Here is a 19945-nt window from a genome sequence, read left to right as displayed (position 1 = left end):
GCTTCTCAGTGTGGGTAGTTGAGCTTTTTTATGCTATACCCTAAGGTGGTGTATTAATCACTTGCTGATGCTGTTGTGAAGGGACAGTTCATATATGGATGTTACATGGACACTGCACAGACTGCTGTTTTACACAGGTTACATGGGACTCCTGTTGAACAGAGACTAGGTAGCATCTTGGGCATGACACATGCTAATCCCTTGCTTATTGCTGCTAGTTTCATGGTGGTTTTGTTTTCCCTTGCCCCCCAACAGTCGCATTAAGAAGGTAGTTTCCATCTATGGCAGCAGCATTGATGTGGAGCTACAGCAGAGAGCTGTGGAATATAATGCACTTTTCAAGAAATATGATCACATGAGGTAAGTGCTGATAGAATTTTGGTGTTTGAAAAGGATCATTATCTGCTCTGATGTCCTGTGGGTGACACTCTACTGTGAGAACTTCGGTGATTTCTGGTAGGGTTACAGAGGATCTGGAGTCCCTCCCCTTCTACAGGGTTATTAGTGAGTGTTTTAAGGACTTAATGTATCCTGTGATACTGTTCTGTGATCAGAGACACTCTCTGCCAAAGCTTTTGTCCTGCTTTGAGCCTGAGCTTGTCAGGTACTGGGGGAAGCAGGAGACAGGAGGGCTTGTTTGTCTTTTTGCTATCAACTAGTGTGTTTATACTGGCACAGAATGCCAGGGATTGCTTCTGACCACCTCAAACTGTCATGCAGTCTTACAGTTCCCCTGCATAGGAGCTCAAGGGAAAAGGCAGGTTGTCATGTATATATCAGCTCTTGAATGTCTAAGTATTTGGATTGGGATCCAGGAAGATGGCACAGTGTAACTATGTCAGCTTCTTTCAGGCCAGCACTGCTTGAGAGAATGCCAGTAATGGAGAAAGTCACCACAAATGGCCCTGCTGAGATTGTACAGACCAATGGAGAGACAGAGACAGCAGTACTGGAAACCAAACCTCCACCCTCTGGATTGCAACCTGCTAACCAGGTAACAGAAACTGACCCAGGATAAATTTCCACTGTCTGTCAGACCACATTCCAGCCAGTGCCAACAGAAAGCTGAGACCATCTCCCTTGCCCTCTCTGCTTCTTTGCTGTTTCTGACTGATGATGATTGTATCATTGCTCTGCTCTGGTGGCTCTAGTGTTGTAGTGGTTTGGTCCAAAATACTCATTACTCAGGAGCAGGGTGGGATTATCTCAGTTGGTTATGGTGCTATTAATGCCAAGGTCATGCATTTGATATGGGCTATTCACTTTAGAGTTGGACTCAGTAATTTTTGTGGGTCCTTTCCAACTCAGAATATTCTGTGATACCCCAACCTGTCTTTAGTGTGCATGAACTCAGTCCTTCCCTATCTCTTTGGTCCCTCAAGCATGAAAACTAGATTTCTTGTGGGGCATGGGATCGCAGTGAAACTAAGAACCCCTCTAACTGGCCATTAACTCTGGTGGTCTTCAGTTTGAGAACAAACAGAACACACTGCATTTGCAAGGGAAAGTAGCAGAAAGTTGAATATATGTAAGTTTTACATCCACTCTCTCATTAGGCAAATGATTTATTGGACTTGTTGGGGGGAAGTGATATAACACCTGTAATTCCCACTGCACCTACAAGCAAGCCAGCCTCTGCTGGTGGGGAGCTGCTTGACCTCCTGGGAGACCTCAACCTAACAGGTGAGCAGGCTGCATTTCTTACAAGTCTACATTCCCATCCCTGAGATGGGATGAGGGTGGGCTACTTCTTCATTGTCTTTTAAGTCCTAGTTTTTACACTTACTCTTAGCAAGATCCATATTAGCATACAGGTGGGAGTCAGGGAATGAAGTCACAGGTTGATTCTGTATGATTAGCTGGTGAGACTTGAGCATTTTCACACCTGAGTCTGGGAATGCTGTGAGCCTTTCCAGAGAGGACTGTGAGATGTGAGGAATCAATTCCATTTGAATGCTTGCTAGTAAAAGAGGAGCCAGTTCTTGAAAGCAAAGAAGGGGAGGATCAACACAGGTGTTTTATAGAGCTTCGTGTAAAGAAATACAATATGCAGCAGTCAGTCTTTGGCAAAGGAGTAATTACTCTTCATTCCTGACAGCAAAGTATTAATCCTTCAACATTTCTTGTAGGTTCTCCAGTATCTGCCCCTGCACCCCAGATAGCACAGCCTCCGTTCCTGCTCGATGGACTTACATCTCAGCCTCTCTTCAATGATATTGCTGCAGGTTAGGGACATGTAAATCCTTTGCCTAAAGTGCCCCAACACCCAGCTAGAAGGGGAAACAAGGAATAGTAAAGGAAAGAAAAAAAAAAAAAAAAGGAGGCAATTTGAAAGTGTGGCATAGATACTTGAGCACAACGGGGTGTGTTTAATTTTCAGAAGAGTCTGGGGTAAAGTAAATGTATACTACGATGTTGAGAGTGATCTCCAGATTCTGTAGGTCTGCTGCTTTTTTGTTTCCTACAGGAATCCCCTCCATTACTGCATACAACAAGAATGGGCTGAAGATTGACTTCACCTTTGAGAGGTCGAACACCAACCCTAGTGTCACTGTAATCACAATACAGGCCTCCAACAGCACAGAGCTGGATATGACAGATTTTGTTTTCCAAGCTGCAGTACCAAAGGTAGAGCCACTTAGGGCAACTACAGTGAGAAGTTGAAGGCCAGTTGCAAACACTTCCTGATTGGTGCTTTCATGTAGATAGGAATTTGCAAGGTCAGCAAGGCTGAGAACTGTTACAAGGATCTTTTAGTGCCCAGTTGGGTCATCTCTTGCCAGTCTGAAAGTATGTGTTGTAAATGCAATAGAACACAGATTCCAGTCAAATTGGACCACTTCTGCTTGGACAAAATCATGTTTTGAAATCACCACTTTCTAGAAAAATTGCTAAACCTCAAGCAAAAAAACCATTTGGGTCAAAACCAGTATTTTGGAGATACTAATCATACCCTTTATTCCTAATTTCTAATAAAATATATCATGTTCTTTGGAGCTATGAATACATGAAAGAAAAAATCTTTTGAAGCCATTAGTTGCTTATAAAAGTTTAAATGAGTCACAATATGGTGATTATTGGCAGTCCTCATTTAAAGAAATTAATTGTTTCCCTTTGCACTCAGCTGCAGCACAAAAGGTGGGAGACATATTGCCTAGTTTATAGCAGAGCAGACTATTGAAGCAGCATGTGACTGGAATGCTCTCGAAATTTAAGGAAGTACGTTCACTTCTAGGAATTAGTATTCCTCTAACTTGCATTCAGGTAGCTTTTACACCTACCATAGGAAGGAATTAGGGAAAGAACAGGCCTCCTGAAGTTACGGGTGTGCTGACTGCTCCTGTGAGTGCAACGCATGAAAGAAAGCATCTCTGCTGATCTTGGTACACTGCAGTAAGCCCTTACCTCCTATGATTTGTGTTTCCTGGATCCTACTTGCATAGAAAGCAGATGGGCCAGTGAATGTGTTGTTCTTAGGGAACAACAAGATAGGGAATTCAAGAACTGATTTTTAAGGGCCAGAAACCAAACTTTTAATGTCCCGTGCTTTCTTTCAGTGCAAACAAGTCACTTCGTACTTGCTTACACATCAAATTTTTTTCTTTTTGCCCTGTTTTCAGACATTCCAGCTGCAGCTTCTGTCTCCCAGCAGCAGTGTCATCCCTGCATTTAACTCTGGGACCATCACACAGGTCATTAAAGTTCTGAATCCACAGAAGGTGAGTGATTCCAAGAAGAACTGTTGAAGATAGTGTCTTGTAGTCATTCATTTAGTGGCACAGGGATGCATCTGTGATGAGAGGTAGGGAGTGATGGTAGTGAATGGTATGTTTTTCATGGCAGTCACTTCGGTTAGAGTTAGGAAAAAGTTACAAAAAACTCAGGAGGTTCTGGACACAGGTTTGGCCTTCTATTTGGTTTTACTGCTAAAACAGTGTAACAGCTTTGCTACCTTGAATTCATTCATGTCTTGCATCGCAGTGGTGGTGAAGTTTTCAAATGACCTTTCCAGAGGAGCTCAATCTAGTGTTTCTATGTGTTGTAAAAGTGATGTTTGGAAAGCAAGCATCTTGATATATAAAGATACTCAACACTCGTTCTTGCTATCTGCAGCGGTGTTATTTGAAATGTTTGTTACACAAAAAAGTAGCTTGGTCCATATTCTTAAAATGGTCTGTCAAGTGGTGTCACTTGTTTTTAATGTGATGAGTGTAGTTTTAAATGGTTGATGGAAAGAATCTTAGGTGTGGTGTAATTATAATTCCATTTGTTTTACAGCCTTCAGAGACAGGCTTCAAGACATGGACACAACAGACTTGAGGGGAGGGAGGGATGTGGCCCACATGTCCTCCTTAAGAGGGTTTGCAAGTGCTCAGATGGCATCAGAAAGAAAAACAAAATTGAGATCACATTTCTTCTTTTGAGACAGCCTTATGATGTTAAATGATTCTAGGAACTTAAAACATCTGAAGTTTTTCATGGGTTAACACTTACGTACTGCTCTAGATGTAAAGTGTTGCTGCTAGACTGATTTGCAAGTCAGAAAAAAAAAAAAATCACAGATTTCATCCCAAGTTTCACTGAATGGCAGTCTTCTAGTGCATAGTTTTTGTGGTTTCCATGCATCTGTTTCCATGTAGTCTGCTCACCTCTGCCTATACTAAGCCACAAGACTAATTATTCTCTGTCTTATATACATCTGATACCAGGTTCTCTGTGGTGCTATAGATCACCTTGAAAGTTATTTTCTGAACCTTGGAGGATTTAGGTGTTTTCCAGTAATGTGCTAGAATGGGACCCACAAGGTGAAACACACCTAGGGTAGTGGCATGCTTTCTTGTATGAACACCACAACTCCTAGGAACACTTCAGAGTACAGAGGTGCAAAATAGTGCCATCATGCTGGATTGAAACTAATGGCTAGTTTTCCAAAACGCCAAATAAACCAAAAAGTGACGATGTTGATCTATTAGTGATACAGTGATAACTTATTTATCCTGAGCCTGGTTGAAGCAGTCATTGTCTTCCTTTCTTCCCTCTGCTGTCCCTTTTGTGTATTTGCCTGTAGGTATGGAGAAAAGAGACAGAAATGGTCAACTTTTGGCTTTTCATTTTTGGGGTTTTTGAGAGAAAGGAGAACAGAGAAGCTGGCTGGAGCATGCTGTACTCTAGCTGTTTTTAAGGGCCACCTAGTATCTGGGTGACAGCCAAATGACAGTGTAAAGTGACTTCTGAGCTATTCCATCATTTACTTACAGCAGAAGGGAATGTTCTTGGAGATTCTGTTTCCAGTCTTTCATAGGCTATGTCCTTCACAGTGCTGCTGAGCTGTGCAGTACTTGAAGTTTCCAGACTGCTGCACTGAATGGACAGCCCATCTCTCCCTGCAAGCCCAAGTGCAGTGCATCAGACAGAGTACAGATCTGCCTTCTGCTTTCTTCTGTTGTTAACCAGAATTTGAAGGCAGTTAATTTTGTATTTAAGGACCTCAGTGCTTGCAAGAGCAGGGCCAGTGCAGAGACAGATGTGGGTAGAAGCTGTGCTGTAACTTTTCTAAGAGCTTGTACCTGATCTGAGAACTATAGTGACCAATTGATGTCCTACCAGATTGAGCATTTATCTTCAGTGTCATAGCTCACCCTGCACCTATTCCCAGCAAAGTCTTGTGGTCAGGAAGGGTCTGTGTTGAGCATTCATGGGGTGGGGTAGGGGAACTGGATGAGGTGGGAGTCTCTGACCTTTAATAAAGACCTGAATTTGTTTTGTGTGTGTTTGTTTGTTCCCCCCTTTTCTCTTGTAGCAACAACTACGTATGCGGATCAAGTTGACATATAATCACAAGGGCTCAGCAATGCAGGATCTAGCAGAAGTCAACAACTTCCCCCCTCAGTCTTGGCAATGAGGCTCTGGCACCATTCTTATTCTCATCCCACCCAATCAAAAGAACTCTGGGAAGAAGGTTGTGATCCTTGGCAATCCCCCAAACTGCACCATGGGCATGGGGAACAAATGAGACCTGCTGATGAGGAGGAATTTTCCTGAAGTGATTGCTGACTTTGAAGCATATCTGTTAAGACTAATCTCCTCTCCTCTGCTGATGAGGCTGGCAGCTTGTGGAGGCTACTGTGCACTCCCTCACACATGCATTCACAGCCAGAAGCAACATTCCCTTCTTCCCTTCCCCACCCTCCTTCCCCCTCAAAAAGGAACACAGCCTGGTTGGAAGAGAAGTCTGGAATTTCTAGCAGGGAAACTTTCTTCTCTCTGCAGCAAGTGAGCAGTTGCTCCTTCTTTCTGCTGTCTTTTTTTCCTTGGGGTGGGTAAGGCGTGTTGTCGGTCATTTTTAGCAGGATTCCTTCAGACATTTTCATCTGGGACTCAGATGGGGTCTTGGGGAATGTCAGGCTGCTCTGCCTCTTTCTTCTTGTATCCCCCTAGGTCTTAAGGAGCTGGAGGCTTCTTATGACCTATTCAGTGCATTATTGTATACACCCACTTCTTAGTTATGTGATGCATACAAAGAGCAAGAACCTTTGGAGTTCACCTGCAAACCTGGGACACAGTGCAGGAGAAGAGGTGCTGGTAAGAGTTGGTAAAATTGCTTTGGTGCTGTACTTGGAAATGAAGACTTTACACCTGAATTTTCTTTCTTTCCATCAGTAGCTACAGCCATGCAGATTCATAGAGTCTTCTGTAGCTTCCCCAGAAAGTGAAGTGAGGTATGAGAGATGTAGCGATAAAATGAGCAGCTGGTTTTCTACCACATACGGTTTCAAAGTCTTTCAACCTGTTAGTTGTGGTTTATGGGTAGAAAAGACACACTGAATTTTGTAGATCAGTTTTTGGGCAAGGGCTTTGCTCCTGCTGGGAGTCTTATCAGAGACTATGCTGCAAAGTTGCTCTTCTTGGTTATTCCAGAACTTCTCCCCAATTTAATTTCCAGAGCCTGTAGCAGACCCCCTGGGTTCCATTTGAGTTACTTCTGACTGGGATATTTGTGTTGTATCTGTAATATTGGCACTGAAATAAAGACCATGCAGTTTAAAGAGACCTTTTCCCATTTTTTTACTTAGTTGATCCTTGTTCCCCTTTCAGAATAATGAGCCAGTTCAGGTCCAGACTGAAAGTAACTAAACTGTGTTTTGAATGGAAGCCAGTTGTTTGAGTATTTGGGTCCAAAGATGTGAGGTCTGGTACCCTTCTGAGCTCGCAGAAAGCTTCGTTCAGGGATGTCACTGTGGGAACTCTTGGGAGTGGTGCAGTTCTGGGCAGTCTCTTGGAGGTGATGTGTAAGACAGATGAAAGCAGTGTGACAAACTGTTCAGATGTTCAGTGCTCTTCAGGATATATCTTAGGATAGATCTTAGATTTTCATTTGTGAATGTGCTGGTGAGCTGAAGGTTGAACACTTCTGCTTCAGTTCTGTTCTAGGTCTTTTCAGTTCATTGAGTGCTCTGAGGGCAAGCTTAGACATAGCTTTTTGTGTCCACAGAAGTGCTGATGCTGGGCTCCAGAGCTTGCCAAAAGTATTGCAAGAGTGGTCCACAGTGTACTTCAGGAAAACTGAAGACCAATTCTGCCTTTGAATTGGGAGCAAGAGGCCCCTAAGAGTTGTTCAGTCTGGTCTGGTCTTAACTGCATTAAGCAATATAATGTGGGACTGACTGTGTCACTGATTTAAGTGCCGGTCCATGTGCAGTGGAGTAAATTTATCTTTTCTTGGAGGGCATTTTTGCTATCTTACTGATTGAACTGGTTTGGGCCTTCAGATTAGCAAAGAACTTTTTTCTCCTGGAACTGGAATCAGCATAGGGTTATAAAATCTAGAAGAACAATGTATGATTTCCTTAAAATTAACTTTGGGTTGTGGTACGGTCATGCCTTGGCTATCAGTGGTGAGATATAGCCTGTGCTTAGCTAGAAGCATCATGAAACAGGCAGTTTTGCAGGAAATGGCTGAATCACAGTCCATTTCTTCTGCTGAGCATTTAGTTTGTTTTCACTGCATTTGTGGCTATTCACTGCCCCACTAGCTCAAACTCAATGTGGAAGACTGAGCATGTGAAATCCATACCCCAGTGAGCTCTGAGGGCATGCCAGATAAAAAGTTAGTGGGCAGTCTTTGCCTTGGTTCCCAAACTCCTCATAAGCTCTCCCATTCTCTTCACAGAGTTGTACATGGTCACTCGTACTGAAAGCCAGCATGCCTCGCTCTCCCTTTGGTTTTGCTGGGAAAGAGCACTGGTACAGGAAATTAGATGGGAAGGAAGAAGAAAATGGTGTCTCGCCTGGCCACTTGGTGCAGCAGAGTATGTTGTCCCTCTTGTCCTACTTGTTTTCTGTCCCCTAGAGCAGCTGGGGTTTGCTGTCAGTCTCTGGTAAGCTTGCAGGGTGAATTCTTTCTGTGTTCTTGGCTCCTTCAGCCACCCTTGCACCGCGTCTGTGGGGAAATGGGCATTTCGTCATGTATTTGAGTTGAGCTGAAGGAGGCGATGCGTGTACCCGAAATACATTTTGCAGGAAGCCATCCCTTGGCTATGAAGTACTCTTGTGTAGCAGCCAAACATTCCAGTTGTTCTTGGAGCTCTCCCCTCCTCGCTAAGGGATGGATGCTGACATTACGCAAGAAGGAAGTCCAGGCTTCACACCTTCCCCCATCTGCAATACCAGATAATGCTGTTTGCTCTTTGACCCCCATGTGCATTTCGAGCTTTGTGCTGCTGCTGTAGTTTTCCTCTGGAGAGTACTTGCATGTCTGAGGCACTCCAAGCACAGGCTGAGTCCTCTTCCCACTGATTGAACGCAACAATTCTTACAGGTCTGGTCAACGCTTTCCTTGCTTCAGTGTAAGGGGGATATAAAGGCAGCAAGATACGGACTTCATGGCTAATCTTACTAGTATCTGCATGGGAGGCTTTGGAACCGGGAGACACTGGATGTCTGTTTTTCCAAGTGAATGTATTTTGAGTCAAAAAATGACAGAAACAATAGTGGCCATAATGGGCCTGAAGGGGGAGGAGACATGGGAAGGTCCTAAAAGTTGACTTTGTCCAGGTTTTGATGGCACAAAATATGGCCTTGAACAACTTACTGAAGCAATAGCAGTGAGGGGACTGTCTTTACAGTACCTTGGATCTATAACTCAGAAGATACTGAAACAGCTGGGAAAGGCACCAGTGCCTTCCCTAAGGCTGGTACTAGCTGTGAGCCGCGGCAGCAGTGACGCTGGTGCACTTTCAGGTGTTCATTTTCTACCTGGAGGCTGTGAGGGAATGAGCTGCTGGACTGCTTCCCTTTTAACTTTCACTCTCTTCCTGTATATTCCTTTTACTTTCCTGATGATGTAATTTAAATTTTACATAGAGCCCCATCCCACCTCTTTGACAGTATAGAGAAAAAAAAAAGGCAAACAAAAAGTTACTAAAAAACCAACCCCAACCAAATTTAAAGTGAAAACATGCCATTTGAACAGGGCACCTGATGGCACTCGAAATTCTGGAGACCTATTTTTGAGATGTGAAAAATTTAAGTAAATGCTGAGTCATAGGTGAGTGAGGAGCTTAACAGATGTAAACATTTACATGGGATGCATTAGACTTCTGCTGTGTGTATTGTCTTTTGGTTGAAACAAATTATGAAGTGACTAATAAAATGAGTCAATATTCAGTGATTTAAAATTGTGCCTTGTTGCTTTCTGCAAGTACAGTGGGATAGAATGTTTTGATTCTTAATGTTTTGATTCTTAATGTTTGGCCAGGGCAAGGTTAGATGATACAAAATAATAAGGCCAGATTTTGAAAAAAACTTTACAGGAAATTTTGGAGACAGAGATGAGTGGACAATTGCAAAACACTTGAGCAGTTCCTGTGGAATACCATGCTGAGAGTGAGTGTTAGTTACTAGCAACAATGCTTGTCCAGGTGCTAGAAAGGTGTGATGGGATCTGAACACAAGGAGTATTTGGAGCCTGCTCTGGGAGCTCGTTAAAAGATCCCTTTCTCCATGTGCCTCTTGGACAAGGATTGCCGTCGTATCTCTGTCCCCACATGTGCCTCCTTTGTGTTTTCTAGTCACATTCACATTTCAGTAGATGACTTTTCATGTCTCTTCTAACATGTAATTTCACTGTGGGAAGGTGGGAGGCTTTTTTAAATGTGCTTGATCCTGTTGGGGCAGGAGCAGTGGCTGCCCTAAAGCATACTCAAATTCTTGCAAACTGTGTCATGATGACGTCGGCGGTCGATGATGCCGTCATTAGTAGCAGCCACTGGTTAAGACTGGCAGAGCTTACGTGATGGACCTGCGGGGCAGCAGGAGAACGGTGATGTTCGGCTGTTGTGCAGCCTACCTCCCTCCAGCTGCGGGGCGGTGAATGGTGACAGATCCTGGAGCTGTGTGAAGGGCGAGCGGTGACAGGTGCGTTTGCAGCGCTCACGTGAGCTTTGCCTTTTCCCCGCCCGGCTGGCGAGCGGCTCTCACTCGGCACCTCTCGCTGGTAGAAGGGCACGGACGCAGCCGCGGAGCTCGGGGTGCCCGGCCTGGACCCCACGCTCCCGCCGCCGCCCGGGGCGGGGCCTGGGCCGGACGGCCGGTGCGCTTCCGGGGCGGGGCCGCGGAGGCCCGGGGTGTCGGTCCGGCCGGCGATGGGGGAGGCCGGGCCGGGGCCGGGGCCGGGGCCCAGGGAGGCGCAGGAGCCTGAGGAGGACGAGGCGGCGGCGCCGGGCGGTGCACGAGGGGGCCGGGCCGGACCCCGCGGCGGCATCCGGGTGCTCAAGGTGAGGAGGGGACCGAGGCCTCCGCCGCTCCCGGCGACTCGGTGGGGTGGGGGGAGTCGGCTGCGGGACGCCGGGGGCTCTGCCCGCCGCGACCTTGGTCTTTCCCTGCCCGGCGTGGGAATCCCGGTGGCTGCGGCCTGTGCGGAGGGGGCCGGTGCGAGGCCAGGTCGGAGTATGGCCGCGGCCGGAGGCGGTGCTGACGCTCGGGTCTGGGCTGCCTTGCAGAGGAACGCGAAGCGCACCGGGAGCAGGAGCTGCCAGAGCAGGAGTCGGGTTGGTTCCCGTGAGAGGACCTGGCTGAAAGGGGACGTCGGACGAGGCTGCGTGTATGTTTATGGAAGAGACTCAGCAGCTGCAGCTCCTTCGGACTTACGCCTGGTCCTGTGCACAGTGGACACCCAAGCCTCGGAGATCTGTGATGGAGAAGGGAGGAAAAACCTCTTTTTGCAGCTTCATGGAGACCTGGTCAGGTGAGGGCCAAGAAAGGATAAACCTGACTGAGAAATGTTTTGTGTAGGTTTGCGAGGCTCCGTTCACCGTGTTCACTTGTTGGCAGGGCAGGTAGGGAACAGGCAGAGGTAGTAGCTGGTAGTCAGGTACAGCCTTGAGTCATGCAATTAATAAAAAATAGGTAGTGGTGAAGTAGAGGTTACACGCCTCATAGTTGTGTGTTTTAACAGGGAGGGTTTGACTGTTGCTCCAGCCCTACTGTTGCTCCAGCCCGAAATATGTCCTCATTTTCTAGGTAGAGGTGCCTGTTCATATATTCCTTTGTTGTGTTCTGTGTTATGGGGATTTTAGCATCCAGACAACCTGATCTATTTAAGAGGCTGTAAACAGTTATTTTGAGTCAGCAAAATAAGTAAGGTAGTTTCACAGTTATGTCATGTGATATTTACCTGTTCATAATTTTTTTACTAAGAAGAGTTGCCAGATAAATAATTTTAGGCAGACAGAAAATGTAGCAAGGGTTATATAAAGAAGGCTTAAGCATTAGATGCTGTGTTTTATGCCTGAAGTCAGTTTTGGCTGAAAATAGATGGCTCAGGGTTTAATGTACACAAACTTTATGCTGTGGGTGTGTTATGGACTGTAGGTTTACAAGCTCCCATTCGGTTTGTTGGTATTTAGACTTTGCGCTGATTCTTCTGGTCTTAAGATTCAGTTATGAAATTGCCACTCCTGTTCTCAGGGGCAAATAATTGCTGTGGTCTTCTTACTTAAAGGCTAAGCAGTAGATACAATGCATTTTGAACAGAGCTAGTAGCTGGATTTTTGATAGTGAAATGAAAGTTACAGGTCACATGTGTCCAAATTTTAAAACTGTGGTGTGTGTTTGCTCTGAAATGGGGTGGGAATGTTAGTGGGGGGAGATGCAGAGAGAATAGGATGTGTTTAAAACTGACTGTTGGAAAAGGTTGCACTGGTCAGGGTTGTAGGAACGAGGGATGGATTAGTTAGAAACACTGTATGAGAAGAGATAGACACTTGAACATAGCCACTGAGGCAGCTGAAAAGCTGTTTGTTGCTTGAAAAATTGGTAAGGAAGTTGGCATGTTTTGGACCCTAATAGTGAGCAGATTTTCCAGCATTTTTAAGGAAGAGCAGACCAGTTAGTGCAGATCATGAAAAAATCTTAGGTAAAGCTTGTAGATGTATTCAGAGAGACACATTTTTACTTTTTTTAGCTTTTGAAGTGGCTTTTGTGTTTGAATTCTTTTCAATTCTCACTTTTCTCTTGCTAGCTAGCTGTGCCTGTCTTTGATTTGTGGCAGACTTTGCACTGGATTAGCAAATTGGATCTGCTGCCAGTCTTTTGGAAGCAAGTACTGAGCTGTAAATTATTACTTCCCACTCTTTTTGCCTCTTGGTGTGTCTAGGACTTGGTCAAGATTTGTCATAAATTTTGTGAAGAGTTCTTGGTTATGATGTGTCAGTTCCTTGTAATTCTTAGAGTGTTTGCCACAGAAGAGATCCTTGAATTACTTCCCACTGGAGTTGTTCTTGGTAAGGAAATGGGAGTTACCAGTATTGCTTCAGTAACACCTGTGTTAGTAACAGGAAGCAGGCCTGAATGGGTATCTACTTGCATGTCCACAGGAAGATGACAGAATGCTCAAGATTATCCTCATGCCCTGTTGAGATAGTTCCTTCCTCGAACAAACTTTACCAATTACGTTAATAACGTGTTCACAAATACAAATTACTTTGTTAAATATCTGATCACATCTTACCATAAGTACATGCATCTCTCAGACAGCTTCTGAATTCTTCACCCTTTTAATATCAGCAGGTGACTTTCTTTCCAAAGCATGGCAGATGTTGCTTTGGCACCTGACTTGGAAGACTGAAAGCTGTATGGAAGAATAGCAGAAGCTCTTTTGTGTATTCAGTCTAAATATTCAGCAATGTCCTTGTGATCGTTCTATTTCCTTTTCAATTCTGTGAATTCAAGTCAGTTTCTGTAAGAACTTTTTCTTTTCCACAGTGTACCTCAAGGATCTTTAGCTTTCTCCTAGCTAGAATCTTTCCTTATGCTTGTATCCCTTCATATCCAGGAGTTATATCTTCCTGCAGAGGGAAGGCTTAAACAAGAATAGTGTGGATACCTTCTTTGGTCTGGATACCACTCACAAAAAAAATTTAAGCTGCAAAGATTTGAAAACTTGACCCATGCTTGTGGAGAGCTACAGTTGCAAAAGGAGTGAAACTGAAACTGTTGCTACTTCTTGTTGGCTTTTCTGTCTCCTTAAGCCTTTGCACCTATGCTGCGGAGAGCTGCTGTGAGCAGAGGAAGTATTCAGTCCCTGATGTGTGATGCTGCTGAGGATGCCATGGGCTGTTTGTGCCAGACTGCAGCTGCTGTGACAGCCGTGTGTTCTCACATGTGCCAGCGTTCAGAGCCCATTGTGTTTGGTACAGGATGAGTTTGTACTGTTCTAATGTGATCTCATGCCAGTTTGGGTTTCACACCATGTTGCTTTCTCTTGAAAGTGTATTTTTCTGCTGCAATTTAACTGTTACTTCTGGAGTATGTCAGCCTTGACCAAGTTAGTGAAGAAATTCCGTATGGGAGCTGCCATTCCCTATACAGGTTTTGGTTTTCCTTTTGCTGGCCTGTCCACGGTTTTGTTAGTGAGTCACATGGCTCTTGATGAGAACTTGGACCAGTAATCCAGTCCTCCAGTGTGGAAATACTCAAGGTCTCCAGAATGTCTCCAAGAGCACTCAGGGAACTGCTCCCTTTCTCAGTGTGAGCATGGTCTGTAGGCAATGGGCTGGTGTGCTTGTGGCTTTATTTACAGACCCTGTGGGTGTTGTTAGTCACATACCTGGCTCTGCCCCGGTGTTCCTCGGTCACAGGTCCAGCACACAGTGAAGTGCCAGAAGGCAGTCAGACACCCTTTCCACCATGTCTTCACGACTGAAATACCTAACCCTGAGCTCCACTTCCTCTACAGAGTGGCCAGTCATTGCCTCCTGTGACTTTTTGGGTGTAGATCTTTCTGTAAACTCAAAACTCTCCTGCCAGGTAGTGAGGTTGGAACAACTTGTGATGTTTTTATAGGCAGCTTCCAGAATTCAGAAGACTTTTTGGGAAAGCTTTTGTCCTGTGGCTGCTGACCAGCAAACCTAGATGGTGCAATAGAACAGGCTACTCAATTGATTGGTTTTCAGATAGGACTGGTGCTATGGTACTAGAGGTACATTTGTAGAGGATTTGGCTTGAATAGCTATTGCCACCCATGTTCCTTTTGTACATGGCTTTCATAGAAAAGAAACAAAACCAAGGGCGTTGTGTCTTAGATGTCTTCAAAGAGCAAATCAGTTTGATTTATGTGGACAAGAAAGAAGATTAAGGGCTTTTCAAATTAGCATTTTGAAACCCTGCAGCATTAATTCTTGCTGAAGTATAAGATGAGAAGAATAAAAAAGAAAAAAAGCAGATCTCATCTTGAAAAGGGTAAGTATGGTGGGATAGAGTATCCAGCTTTTTCAGGAGGGTAAGCCAGAGCACTGTACCTCAGAGAGCATTGAGCAGCCTGTACAACTGTGACTTATGTGCTTTTCATACAACACAAATGATCCCTCTACCTCATTACTGTTCTTCCTGAAATCTGATGTGCAGATATGTAGTTTAGTGTGTACTTTAAAAAGCCTCAGTCTGTTCAGCAACCAAATAGTAAAGTTTGAGTGTTTGTTTGTTTTTTTTTCCTTGGGAAGTCTAGATGCAGGCTACTTGATAAGTTCTTTTTGTGAGTGACACTCAAGCATTTAAAATTCCTGAGCCATGGGTCACATGCTGGAAAGGCTGTTTCCTGGCAAGCATAAGGCTTTAATAGCAGAAGAATAGGAGTCTGGGGGTAGCCAAGGAAAACTTGGACAAGGTTTGGAGATCCAGTCAAATCTCACATATTTTTGGATTCTATGCTGAAGGGTACACAATACATCGGGTGTACTGTATTGGAAGTCAGCATTGTTAAGTGCAATCTATTATTTATTCATTACAGTTTCTAATAGCTTGCCTGTTATAAGAGATACAGATACACAGGTTTGTGATTTCTAAGATTACCTCATAAAGCTCTTTTGGAAGTTTGGTGTTGTGTTCTCTGGTATCTGTTTCTATAGCAAAAAATATTAAGATAAACCTTAGCTATATATTTGTAGATGTGCTTGGCTCTGAGCTTGTAAATCTTGACAGATAGTCCTAAAAAAGGCTGAGATCCTTCATATAAGCTTAAGAAATCTCTGCGAAGAAAGAAGAATTGATGGCATTTTGCTCTTTTGAACCAATCTCTTGTCCTGTGTCCATCTCACAAAACACGCAAAGAAAGAGCGTTTAATAAGTCAGCTTTTCATGATGATTGTGCAGGAATTCCATCTTAGCTGACATCAGCTTATTAGTGAATAGGAGCTCCAAGAGATAATTTCTGAAGAGAGAGGAAAGGGGTTATTTCATATACAGCCTTCTGGATAGTAAGTAGATGTATTTCTGTGTAAAACAAAAGCAGGGAGCAGGCTTGCCCTAAACAGGCTTAGCAAGCATTGAGCAGTAAGAACTGGTTTTGTGGGTCAGCTGCATATCAACTACATTGCCTTTTCAGACTAGAAACTTTGTTGTTTTGTACCAGAGCTTTGAGAGTAATCCCGCTTCTGATCCAGAGGTCCTATATGTGAAGCCAGAGTTGCAATGTATCTGCTTGAAATACCTGAGGTCAATTTACTTCTTGAGATGTGTCTTGGTGACTCCAAAGGAAGCCTGGATGACTAGGTACTTGTAAATGGTTCATGTTTTATGAAATCTGTCCTGCCTTAATTATGAGATGACATTTTTAAAGCTGTCAGTAATAGTGGAAATACTCTGATATAATCATTAAAAACAATGAGAAATGTTTTTATTCTTGAGAAGAGGTGAGAAGAAGTGGAAAAGTTTGGTACGTACAGAAAGGAAATATTTCCCATTAAGACACGCAGTATTAATGATGTATGCAAATCAACAAAGTTTAGTGGAAAACAGGTCCTACCTCGCAAACTTGATCTTGATGCTTCAAGATTTCAAGCTTGGTTGCCAAAGGCATTAGTCATTTGTTGCAGTGAGATGTTGGACTGGGCTCTGAGCAGCCTGTTTGAATTGAAGATATCCCTGTCCATGGTGGGATGGTTGGAGTAGATGACCTTTAAAGGCCATTCCAACCCAAAATGTCCTGAGGTTCTGTGTTCTGATGTCATGGGGGAAAAAGCAATGCGCAAACCAGTAAAACTCATTGACTATTATCTTACAAATGGGAAACTGTTATTCAGTGTAAGCATCTTGTTTTGGGTGAGGAGCTGGTTAGTGTATATTTGACGGAAGAAACGTAAACTTGCATTGTTCAGCTTGCTCTGTTAATAACCTGTGGCTAAAAGGTAAGAACTCCGGAGGACATGGATGGAGGGAGTGACAGGTACTGAGAAGCCAGTACAGCAGGTTGCTCTAGATGGTTTAGCATGCAGTATTCCCTGGAAAACACTGCTTTTCAGTATCATTAGGTATATTTATGTGAAAGAGAAGTATACTAAATACTGCAAAGGAGAGGAAGGAGGTTACAAGTTGCCAAAAGATGCAGTTCAGGAGGACTTGTGCATTGGAGGGATATGAGAGCAGGTTTGATCCAGGAACGTAAAAGTGTTTGAGTAGAACCAATGTGTATGTGTGGTTTTGTGTAGCCAGTACGTGGATACAGAGAACCGTCATGTTAGTGCTTGCAGAGTAGGGATAAGCTAAAAAGAAATTGGTGGTAAAAATCCTTTTGAATCAAAGTAGACCCTCTCAGCTGCAAAAATAATTTTAAAAGCACCTTGCACCTTATCTTGAAGAGGACGTTTGAAATGTTTAGTGACATGGTTTATGAACTCCTGTTTAAAGAATAGGTGACAGGTGAGGTCCAGTGACTAATCTGAAGCTAGGCACTTTTAGATTAAATATGGGGATTTTTAATGGTGGATAATAAGTGGACCATTGGAACAGCATATTTTAACTCCTACCTAACATTTTCAGTGGTTAATCTTTTACACTGTTTTTTTTCCCTAAAGTTAAACTTATAATTTAGCAAGAAATTTTGTTGTTTTTATTGAACAAAATCACAATTCAGGGTCTCTGGAAAAAGTGAGAAGAGAGGATCAGAAAACATCTTTTCCATTCTGAATATATTAAATCTGATGTTTCACAAGAACTTTCTCTTACTGCTGTTTATTCAAGCTAGCCACTGAATCCTTCCTGTGTTCTGCCGTAGTTCTAAAACCTCCTTTTAAATGTACTGGTTAAGTTAACTTGCCAAAACATAAGAATCTAGCTACTGATGTGAGCTAGAGAGAGTAGGAAATTTGTATTTTCTTTTTTTTTTCTTTTAAGTAATTCTTCGTGAGGATTCTTCAAATGCTTTGCTCCAAGCTGCATTTGAAAGAAAAAATTTAAGAGTTCTTTTATATTTTTGAGGCATTATACATAGGGGTTTTTAATTACTTGGTATCTGCTTTTTTGCGCAGTATTTATGGTTTTGTGTCTTGTCATGGTTTCTTCCTGGTGCTCCTTAAATCATGGAATGGAAATATTCACCATGAATTGTGTGGCTTATGCCAATTGCTTTTTCTCTCTGTTCGTCTTCTGCAATGTAGTTCACAAGTGCTGCAGTTCTTAAGTGCTGCTTGTGAAGCAGGGAGCAGAGACCCAAGGGTCTGTGCTTTCCAGTCCTTTTCAGAGGAGCAGAACAGTGTGTCAGTATTCCTCACACTTTAGCCATACTGAGACTTGTTTAATCTTTTTTGCATTCTCAAACTACTTTCTTGTATGTTTTGACAGGAGGCTGGAGCCCACAGAAAAACCCCTTCAGATTGTGTATGACTACTTGGCTGGGTTGGGTTTTGATGATCCTCTCAGAATGCAGGAAGAGGCAGCAAACTCTGATCTCAGCTGTATGATTCGCTTTTACGGCGGTAAGAAATTGTGTGTGCACACTGTCGCTGTTCCTGTAGCTGTAACTGTGAGCTGGAACCCAGCCTGTTGGGTTTATAGAGGGCTGCATCAAGCACCTGCAGTACCAATAAGCATTTCTTAAAACATTTTCAAGATTAATAGAAAAAAAATCACACTTCCGTAGTTTTCTTGATCCTGTCTATGGCTTGAGAAAAGACAGGTCTACAGGAAGGCACAAGATTGCTCTGTAGTCTTTAGCTTCAAATATTGCAACTGATGACTTCGAGCTCCCACTAGGATCAGAAACACATTGCAGTTCTGTTTAGATGTGCATGAAGTTTGTATTTACAAAAAGTGGGTCGATATGGGCAAGGAAGGTCCTGGTCAAATACCTCCACAGCCTTTAAACAGCGAAGAGTGAAGGTGCCAGCTGGTTAATAATAATGCAGGCTGCCATCAGAAACCTAGGGCATTGGATTACAGAAGCGAGACTTTGGAGTGTGGCCTGTTGAACTGATTTAGGCAGGAATACAGTATACACAAGGAGCCACAGATAACAGGCATAGGCCTGTGGGCATCTGGTGCTAGTGATCAGAAAGGGAATTCACTGAAGTTAAGAGGAAACAGAAATGAGGGTGAGGAAAGATAATAAAGAAATTATTTCCTTACTTTTAAGTACTTCACCTGTGTATTTTTTGCATTTCAGAAAAAAAAATTCAAAGTGCTTTTAATGGAAAATTGTTCTTGCATTGTGGATCTAGGCAGCCAGACTGAGCTGCTAGCCGTCTTTTGTTTATTCAGTGTCAAAAAAAAGTGTTCATAAGAAATCAGCTTCTTCACCCTGCTGAGACAACCCCCTTCTGTCTAGGAGCTGTGTGTAGAACAGGCAAAACAGTGTATATACTGTATACACTGTACATATATATGCAAAACACGGAGTGTAACAGATGGAAAGAAGTGTGACATGCATAGTCTGGATTTATGGGGCAAGGAAGAGGGAGCCAGAAGTTAGCTAGGCTGGAAGGAGTAGAGGCATCAAGGATAGGGGGTATAGAGAACTTTGGAGGAAAAAATGAAAGCTTGGTTATGTCAAGCAGGACCTGCTGAGGACTCACGAACAGCGACTCAACTTCATGGAACCAAGTAGGTAGAAAATGTAATTGAGTAGTTTCAGTCAGCATGGGTGGCTGGTCTGCTTAGGAGGAGGCTGTGAAGGAAGAAGTATAAGGGCTGAAGAGTGTTCAGGAGACCTGTCTTAAGGAAGTACAAGCAAATGCTGACAAAGTGATTCTCAAAGGTGGGGGAGGAATTAGAGGGAATGCTATGGAGGAGGATATGATAATTTTGCAAAGCCTGCAGCTGAGAACATAAGGGAGGAAGTACTGGATTTTAGACAGAGAAACTTAGAATCATGGCATCACAGACTGGCTTGGGTTGGAAGGAACCTTAAATCATCTAGTTCCACCCTCCTGTCATGGGCAGGGACACCTTCCACTGTCCCAGGTTGCTCCAAGCCCTGTCCAGCCTGGCCTTGGACACTTCCAGGGATGGGGCAGCCACAGCTGCTCTGGGCACCCTGTGCCAGGGCCTCACCACCCTCACCATAAAACATTTCTTCCTCATGTCCAGTGTAAATTTCCCCTCTTTCAGTTTAGAAACATGTTCCCTTGTTCTGCCACTATAGGCCTTGGTAAAATGTCTCTCTATGCTTTCTTAT

The 19945-nt window shown here is 43.6% G+C and overlaps 2 protein-coding genes across 5 annotated transcripts in view; both read left to right on the top strand.

Moving 5' to 3' along the window:
• AP1G1 (adaptor related protein complex 1 subunit gamma 1) overlaps positions 1-9670 on the top strand; it is a 38210-nt gene extending 28540 nt beyond the window's left edge. For 2 of the 3 annotated variants that reach the window (XM_032121513.1, XM_032121512.1), the window contains exons 18-24: positions 256-360; positions 853-994; positions 1557-1683; positions 2130-2225; positions 2468-2628; positions 3621-3719; positions 5801-7044. In XM_032121513.1, the coding sequence (XP_031977404.1) occupies positions 256-360; positions 853-994; positions 1557-1683; positions 2130-2225; positions 2468-2628; positions 3621-3719; positions 5801-5902 (832 nt within the window). In that variant the 3' untranslated portion in view covers positions 5903-7044. Of the gene's footprint in view, positions 1-255; positions 361-852; positions 995-1556; positions 1684-2129; positions 2226-2467; positions 2629-3620; positions 3720-5800 lie in introns of all 3 variants that reach the window. The other variant, XM_032121511.1, reaches the window with a different exon arrangement.
• A 943-nt stretch (positions 9671-10613) lies between these two features.
• The window catches only part of PHLPP2 (PH domain and leucine rich repeat protein phosphatase 2), a 34451-nt gene continuing 25119 nt past the window's right edge, over positions 10614-19945 (top strand). Inside the window, exons 1-3 of one of the 2 annotated variants that reach the window (XM_032121508.1) lie at positions 10614-10775; positions 11001-11245; positions 18115-18248. In XM_032121508.1, the coding sequence (XP_031977399.1) occupies positions 10644-10775; positions 11001-11245; positions 18115-18248 (511 nt within the window). In that variant the 5' untranslated portion in view covers positions 10614-10643. Of the gene's footprint in view, positions 10776-11000; positions 11246-15907; positions 16048-18114; positions 18249-19945 lie in introns of those variants that run through there. The other variant, XM_032121509.1, reaches the window with a different exon arrangement.

Source organism: Corvus moneduloides, chromosome 12 (assembly GCF_009650955.1).
Source record: "Corvus moneduloides isolate bCorMon1 chromosome 12, bCorMon1.pri, whole genome shotgun sequence".
Taxonomy (NCBI): Eukaryota; Metazoa; Chordata; class Aves; order Passeriformes; family Corvidae; genus Corvus; species Corvus moneduloides.
Note: the sequence above shows the minus strand (reverse complement) of the source record. Positions and strands in the feature narration are given on the sequence as shown.